The sequence below is a fragment of the Phyllobates terribilis genome, unplaced genomic scaffold (assembly GCF_046119375.1).
Source record: "Phyllobates terribilis strain yellow unplaced genomic scaffold, ASM4611937v1 Scaffold_4__5_contigs__length_816908805, whole genome shotgun sequence".
NCBI lineage: Eukaryota > Metazoa > Chordata > Amphibia > Anura > Dendrobatidae > Phyllobates > Phyllobates terribilis.
The window spans coordinates 195,146,275-195,154,463 of record NW_027362764.1 but is presented as its reverse complement, the minus strand read 5'-3'; the positions used below and the strand labels follow the sequence as shown (position 1 = coordinate 195,154,463).

The 8,189-nt window shown below is 39.2% G+C and overlaps 1 protein-coding gene across 2 annotated transcripts; it reads left to right on the top strand.

Moving 5' to 3' along the window:
- The first annotated feature begins 1,098 nt into the window (after positions 1–1,098).
- Positions 1,099–7,835, top strand: EOMES (eomesodermin). 2 transcript variants are annotated; one of them, XM_073678023.1, is made up of 6 exons: positions 1,099–2,204; positions 2,500–2,654; positions 3,262–3,383; positions 5,360–5,518; positions 5,608–5,669; positions 5,870–7,835. In XM_073678023.1, the coding sequence occupies exons 1-6, from the start codon at positions 1,426–1,428 to the stop codon at positions 6,549–6,551; spliced, it is 1,959 nt and encodes a 652-aa protein (XP_073534124.1). In that variant the 5' UTR covers positions 1,099–1,425; the 3' UTR covers positions 6,552–7,835. The 2 variants fall into 2 exon arrangements, with proteins under 2 accessions (XP_073534124.1, XP_073534123.1); XM_073678022.1 differs by having other exon boundaries at positions 5,813–7,834.
- The last annotated feature ends 354 nt before the right edge of the window (positions 7,836–8,189 follow it).

Below are 8,189 nucleotides of genomic sequence, written 5' to 3'. Positions count from 1 at the left end.
AGATAGATAGATAGATAGAATTTTTTTTAAAAAAAGAAAGCTTTATGTTAATCTGCAGTACTGAGACATTGTAATTGGGATGAATTATTTATCTCTTTGGGGTTGGGATTTTGCTAAAAATGTGCATAATTAAAATATGGGTGCATTCGTTAATTTGTACACAAATATAGAAATAAATATATCAGCACAATCACATTTATATACAATTACTGTTAGCAACAAATCGTAATAGTTTTCTATTGTACAGATCCCCCCCCTCCCCCCTCCAAAAAAATGTAATGGTATTTAATAAAGTCAGAATGTGAGTTTTGTATGACAATAGGTTTGGATGCTTGAAATTTCATACAGTCATGCAGTTCAGAAATAAGTCACTTACATCTTATTTTAATAGATGTGTAAGACTATATATAGTTTCACACTCCTAGCCAAATAAAGTGTACACTAAATCAATAGAGCATCCACAGCAATGTATATACCTCCTACTATGACATACATCCAATAAGGTATATATATATAAATATGTATATCTAGCAGACAAGCAGCCAGCCAGCGTGTGCATATATATATATATATATATATATATATATATATATATATATATATATTCGTACATACATGCACACACTGGCTGCTTGGCTGTTATATATTTAAATACAGCATTTGATGTAAGTCAAAGTAGGAGGCATATACATTGCTGTGCATGTTCTATTGATTTAGTGTAATATATAGTTATTTATATACCTACTTTGAGCTACTTCCAGTATCTATATTGCACCGCCACGTTGAAAACCCACAGCAATGTGTATGGCTCCTACATTACCCTATTCCCTATAAGGCCTTGGTGATCCCTCAAAAACAAAAGTTTAAACCTCCCACCAATCTCTCTGGTTCAGAGAATTTAGGATAACATAATAATTGGCAGCAACGCATTTGATCTCCTTCACCCCTAAGTAGCCAGTGAGGGAGGCACAGGTGACATGTTCCAATTAGGAATTGTCTAATTAAATTAGTATCACAGAAGGCAACCAATAACGCAGAGGCAGAGGGGTAAGAAAAGGGGGTTTATCTTGTGTCCTCCGAGCTGTGCCATGAAAGAGACAGCAAGCCCCTCCCTGGAATCATTAGCCCTAATGGAGGTGTGAAGGGACGACCATATAAGAGCCACAGAGACTGCTTGACACATTGCAGAGAGAGGAGACCAGTGAAAGACTTGTGTGGGCTGTTCCTTTATCATCATCTGCAGCCACATCAAGTGGGGACACCTATGGATCACACAGTAAACTGAAAGGACATTTTTAGCTCGTGCAGCCCTCCCAGCACTGGTTGGAGAGCCCCTTCTCTTCCTGAGTGAGTGTCTGCCCTCCATGGTCTCAGCACTAGCCCAACTCTGCAGACTTTGAGGAAGAAGGTTTATCCAGCCAGAGGATGCAGCTAGGAGAGCAGATCTTGACCAGCTCTGCTCCTAACCTGCCCCACACTTTCTACCCTCTTCCCGGAGACCCCCATACCGCGGCTCAGAGCCCGGGCTTGGACTTCAGCGTTGGACAACATAAAAGCCAGCAGCAGCAGCAGAAGAAGTTTGCCTCCTCCAGAGGCCTTCACCTCGATAGTCCCAGAGACGCCGGCAGCTCCACCACACCTGGTAGCTCAATGCTCAGCGAGGCCACAGAGGGCTTTCAAGCCCCCAAGACTTTAGCAGACACCGGGAGGAAAGGCTCTCCTGTGGGAGAAGAGGACATGAACTCTGCGCAACCTCCTTCTGCTCCGCGCTACCTGGACAGCTCTCTGCAGGCGGCTTCTGAGCGCTACTACCTGCCAGCCCAGGGACAGCAGCCCCAGCAGACAGGAGCAGAGCTGGGCTCCCCCTGCTCCATCTTCCCCTATGCTCCCCCACAGCACACCGCAGTGTACCCAGCTGGAGGGGCGGCCAGGTACCCCCCGTATAGCAGCATGCTGCCCCCCGCAGGCTTCTCCCCTCCAGTCTGCCCCTCTCGCCCCCAGTACTCCACCGGTTACCAGTACAGCCAAGCGCCTGGCAGCATGTACAGCCCGTACCCATCTGCGGGCACAGGCAGCGGGCTCAGCGCACTGGGGCTGCCGGGCAGCGGGACTGGCGTGCGGGCACAGATCTACCTCTGTAATCGCCCCCTGTGGCTCAAGTTTCACCGACACCAGACGGAGATGATCATCACCAAGCAGGGCCGGTAAGTCCTGGCATTCTCTGTAAGACCACCATGCCCCCTTCTCTGGCAGATCCCTGGCGTGCAGTGCTGGCATCTGGCTGATTGCTGCAGGTGGATGCGCACAGGACAAAACTTTTGCAGGAAAACTTTGTCCTGCCGTTGTTCCTATGATTTCAGTAGTGATGTGCATGAGGCTCCTCTCCGTTATGCCGGGCTCCTGTTCTCTGTGCCTGGCATGTGTGGCCATCATCAATCCCCTGCGGCTTAGGAGCTGGTTTTATCATTATCATTGTTAACTCTTTGTGTCACTTTGCAGGAGAATGTTTCCTTTCCTGAGCTTCAATATCACCGGGTTAAATCCCACGTCCCATTATAATGTGTTCGTAGAGGTGGTGCTGGCAGATCCAAATCACTGGAGGTTTCAAGGGGGCAAATGGGTGACCTGTGGTAAAGCAGACAACAATATGCAGGGTGAGTGGGCAATTTACAGGGGAATGGCTAAAGTCTGCCTCATCTTCATGAACTCCTCAGAATGTCCTGACACTAAAATCTATACGTTTATTATACACTAGTATATATTTTTAAAAATGTATCCAAAATTATACCTGTATGTCTTTATAGATTTCTTTCTTTCTCTTTCTTTTTTTTTCTCTTTCTTCCTTTCTTTTTTCTTTCTTTCTTTCCTCTTTTTTTTCCTTATTGTTATAGATTATTTCATACATCTTTCATGACATATCTTTATATAACTATCGTTGTCTATTTAAATTAGTCAATTGTCCGAGTCTGCCTACCTATGTACCTATGTATCCATCTATAAATATATTTCTATCCTTAGTTCTTTATCCATCTAAAATCGTTCTTTTGCTCTTTTGTATTTTGATTATTTGTAGAGATTAAAAAAAGTAAAATTTAATAGGAAAACATTTAGTAAGTAAGCCATGTAATGCTTCTGGTTACTTAGGACAGTTTACATGATCTATGGGAGCTACTAACTCCAGTGCCACACAATGTCTGCGGATGAGCTGTGTCTGCCCCTGCAGCCCATAATCTGTGTTCTATCTCCCATTTCTATTTCCAGGTAACAAGGTGTATGTGCACCCCGAATCCCCCAACACCGGGGCGCACTGGATGAGGCAGGAGATCTCATTTGGCAAACTAAAGCTCACCAACAACAAAGGAGCTAATAATAACAATACACAGGTAACAGGGGCCGGAATATAGTGTGGACAGAGGGAGACTGGAGGACAGGGAGCGCCAGAGCGCAGACAATCAGGGGCTCAGCACGAGGGATATTTATAATAGTGCCTTCATACAATATAAGAAGCAGATCGGATGGATGGATAGATAGATAGAATAGTGCCTTCATACAATATAAGAAGCAGATCAGATGGATAGATAGATGGATAGATAGAATAGTGCTTTCATATAAGAAGTAGATCAGATGGATGGATAGAATGATAGATAGATAGAATAGTGCTTTCATATAAGAAGTAGATCAGATGGATGGATAGAATGATAGATAGATAGAATAGTGCTTTCATATAAGAAGTAGATCAGATGGATGGATAGAATGATAGATAGATAGATAGAATAGTGCTTTCATATAAGTAGTAGATCAGATGGATAGATAGATAGAAAGAATAGTGCTTTCATATAATATAAGAAGTAGATCAGATAGATGGATGGATCGATAGAATAGTGTTTTCATATAATATAAGAAGTAGATCAGTTAGATAGATGGATAGATAGTATTGTGGTTTTATATAATATAAGAAGTAGATCAGATAGATGGATAGATAATATAGTGTGTTCATATAATATAAGAAGTAGATCAGATGGATGGATAGATAGAATAGTGTTTTCATATAATATAAGTAGATCAAATAGATGGATAGATAGAATAGTGATTTCATATAAGAAGTAGATCAGATGGATAGATGGAATAGTACTTTTATATAATATAAGAAGTAGATTAGATAGGTAGACGGATAGATAGACTTTTCAATTTGATGCTTGTTTTGACATTGTGTTGGTGTGAATCTCTGATGTGTTAAGATACCGCACCTTCTCCGCACATCTGATTCAGCCCACAGCTCACACTTTTTCAAAGGTCTTTCATGGTTTTACTTTACTAACATACCACCACTCCTACACCCACCTTTAACTAAACATCCTTTACCTCTCCCGCCTCTTCTAGTTTCACCTCTACATTTTAGCAACCATTTCTATACTTGCTCGTTTTTGCCACTTAGTTTCTACATAGCGACCTCTGCTACCACCTATACTGCAGGAGATCCCTGCCCCTTGGCATCTATACACACTGCACCCACTGCCTGCCAGTGCCTACCAGACCCCCTGTTTATAGCCATTACGCACAATTGGTTTCTACCTGCACCCCTCCTATCAAGCTTCCTCCACTAGAGAAAATCCACCACCTCCTGCTGTCTATAAAACAGTTCCATAGACTTCACAGTTGTCAAAATACTTTCTCCAAATATATGTGTGTATGTATATATATATATATATATATATATATATATATATATATATATATATATATATATATATACACACACACACACAGAAGAAAGACATAAATAGAAGGAGAAAATATGTTGACAACAAGGTATCTGTGAAACATTTTGATATTTTGATTATAGATGGAGAGATAGATATAAAACACAAAAAACGGAACAGCACCACAAAGTTACAAATTCCTGGTGCAAGGCCCCCACACAAATATTCATTTGCAATAATAGTATAGGTAAACAAAAGGTGGGCAAAACTCCAAGAATTATTTTGTGAAAAAATAGGACTTTATTAGCCCATGTGGTGTGGATGGATAGATGATAGATAATATATAGATGATAGATAATAGATAGATAATTTAAATAGAAAAGCAGGAGCAGCGCCAGAACAATATGGGCTCAGAGCTTCCCTGGCAATAAAAAACAAACTATCCAGATAAAAAGCAAGAACTAGAGGCAGCACTCCAGAAAGATGTGACATAAAGAGGTGGTTTATTAGCCCATAGTGGCCATTATGAGCTAATAAACCACCTCTGTATGCCAGATGTTTTTGGAGTGCTGCTTCCAGTTAGTTGTTGCTTTTTAACTATATGGATAGATAACAGATCGCGTTTGTTGAAATTGTACGTATCTTCTGCCCACTATTAGATGATCGTTCTGCAATCTCTGCACAAGTACCAACCTCGTCTCCATATAGTGGAAGTGAGTGAAGATGGAGTAGAAGATCTTAATGACTCTGGCAAGACTCAGACATTTACTTTCCCAGAAAATCAGTTCATTGCTGTCACCGCTTACCAGAATACTGATGTAAGTGCAGACAGGTGTACATTAGGTATACATTAATCCCATATACCTTGCACCATGACGACTAATACTCATATCGTTTGCCTATCTAGATAACACAATTGAAGATTGATCACAACCCATTTGCAAAAGGTTTCAGAGACAACTATGACTCGTAAGTATCTAGACCATATTTATTTCCCATCAGGACCCTTTACCTACGCCTCATGCCCCTGCTGTACAGTAGCCCTTTGGTACATGTTTAGGTGGCCTCTATGAACATGTCATAGTCACACATGGCTCTCATTCTTTTTGTAGTATGTACACGGCTTCAGAAAATGACCGATTAACTCCATCTCCTGCGGATTCTCCTAGATCCCACCAGATAGTGCCCGGTGCCCGCTACAGCGTCCAGCCTTTCTTCCAGGAACAATTTGTCAACAACCTGCCCCCCACCAGGTACTACAGCGGAGAGAGGACTGTACCCCAGACCAGTGGTCTCCTTTCACCACAGGGCAATGAAGAAGTGACCAGCGCCCCCCCACAAAGGTGGTTTGTAACTCCAGTTCAACAAGCTGGGGCTAGCAAGTTAGACATGGGTCCTTATGACACAGACTATTCTTCCAGCTCTCTTCTTACTTATGGCATAAAGTCCTTACCCATCCAAACCTCACACCCCATGGCATATTATCCAGATGCTGCCTTTGCTTCAATGACAAGCTGGGGAAGCAGAAGTTCTCCATATCAGAGGAAAATGAGCACAGGTCTTCCTTGGTCCTCAAGGTCAAGTCCATCAGGGTTTTCTGAAGACATTCTAAGTAAAGAAAAAGTCAAGGAAGAAATGAGCTCTTCATGGATTGAGACACCTCCTTCACTAAAGTCTCTCGACTCAAATGACTCTGGTGTATATACAGGAGCATGTAAAAGAAGAAGACTATCTCCCAGCACTTCAAGCAATGAAAACTCTCCCCCAATAAAGTGTGAGGACATTGCCAGTGAAGACTATAAAGATGCCTCAAAGGGCTTAGGCTACTATTCCTTTTATGCTAGTTCATAAATGAATACATATATAGTAATACATGTAAAGGTTGTAAGTGACTTAAGTGACTCTATTGAACACAGGGTGGATCATAGCATTACATGCCAAAAAGTGTGGCTTTTCCTTTCATCCAGAGAGCACAATGAAAATAAGAATTTGTTCTCTAGGCTGATGGTGCCAAAACCTCTGACTGCTGCAGGCTCCAACCTGTCACATCCTGAACTCTAAAGTTGACAGTATTTGGTTTATTCTAAAGTGGAAAAATCTACTTGATTTTCTTTTTTTTTTCTTCCTTTTTTTAATGTGATTTATTTATGAGGAGAGATCTTTGTACAGATTGTGTAGATACCCTGTTGCAAATTGTGGAGTTTAATATATTGTATGCATCTATGGTGTCTATGTTTTTATTGATCATGATTAATCCATTTTACCTGCACTCTTCTGTTGTAAAATTTGTATTGGTAATACAGAAATCTATCCATAAATTAAAAGATCGCCATGGAAGAATGTATTTCCACCATGTTTTGGAAATGGTTCTAATAAAGAAATATTGTAAAAAATGTAAAATTAATTATTGATCTGGATAATATTGTGAGTTTAATCCTTTTTCTGTATATAGTGCTTGGTCATTTTTAATAAATGTCTTACCTCTGGGATATTTTATTTCATTTTATTAAATTGATTCATTTTTAGTTGCTCGAAATGGAAAGACAGATGGGTGCTCAGTTGCTAGAGACAGTGATTCCTACCATAAAGTTTATGGTCTCTCTTGCAAAGGTCTAATTTATTTAGATGTAAATATTTACATGTATTTTATTTGAAAATTATTGTTCCGAATTTCCTTAAACGATTTTAATTTTTTTTAAATAAATTAACAAAATGTCAAAATTTTACAAATGGCAAATAATCGTTAAAAAAAGTCAATTTTATATATTTCATGTACTGCATATAAAACAGCTCATTTTTCAACATACTGATAAAGAGTATAGATGGTCCATAGAGATGGGATTGGATATATTTAATCATTACCTCGTCCATGGGTTTTTGAGATGTTATATCTCTAGATAGATAGATAGATTAGAATAATAGATGAGAGAAATGGATAAACAGATATATAGATGGGTAGACAAATTAAAATAATGGATGAGAGATATGGATAAACAGATTGATAGATAGCAATAAATATATTAGAATAAAAAATTATGCTAAAAATATGCAGACAGCCAGAGAGATAAGATAGAAAAGGAGTTATACAGAAATCTAATAGCATAAGGATATTTGCAACATACTGTTTTTTTTGTTATTAGTTTATTATTTGTATTATAGTCATCTCTATTGCTGATCGCAGTGAATAAATTCCGATTATTTAACCACTGTTTCGACTAGTTATTAATCTATCCACTTTTACAATCCTTTTAATATTTATGTTCTCTTCTATGTATGTGACATTAATTAAATCGCTATTTGTTACCTACACTGCCATGCACACATTATTATTATTATATATATTATTATATTATATACTTACATTTTTACTAACATGTGTTTTTTTTTGTTCAGAAAAGTTTAATCATAAATATTTATATGAAATGAAGAAAGTGAATTATAACCCTGAGCTTTGGGTTCAACATCAGGGGTTAATGTTAAATGAAGGGC

Coding starts and splice junctions, on each gene's coding strand:
- EOMES (XM_073678022.1), top strand. CDS start 1,426: ATGCAGCTAGGAGAGCAGATCTTGACCAGCTCTGCTCCTAACCTGCCC. Junction 2,205..2,499: donor ATCATCACCAAGCAGGGCCG/GTAAGTCCTGGC, acceptor GTCACTTTGCAG/GAGAATGTTTCCTTTCCTGA. Junction 5,519..5,607: donor CCGCTTACCAGAATACTGAT/GTAAGTGCAGAC, acceptor TTGCCTATCTAG/ATAACACAATTGAAGATTGA.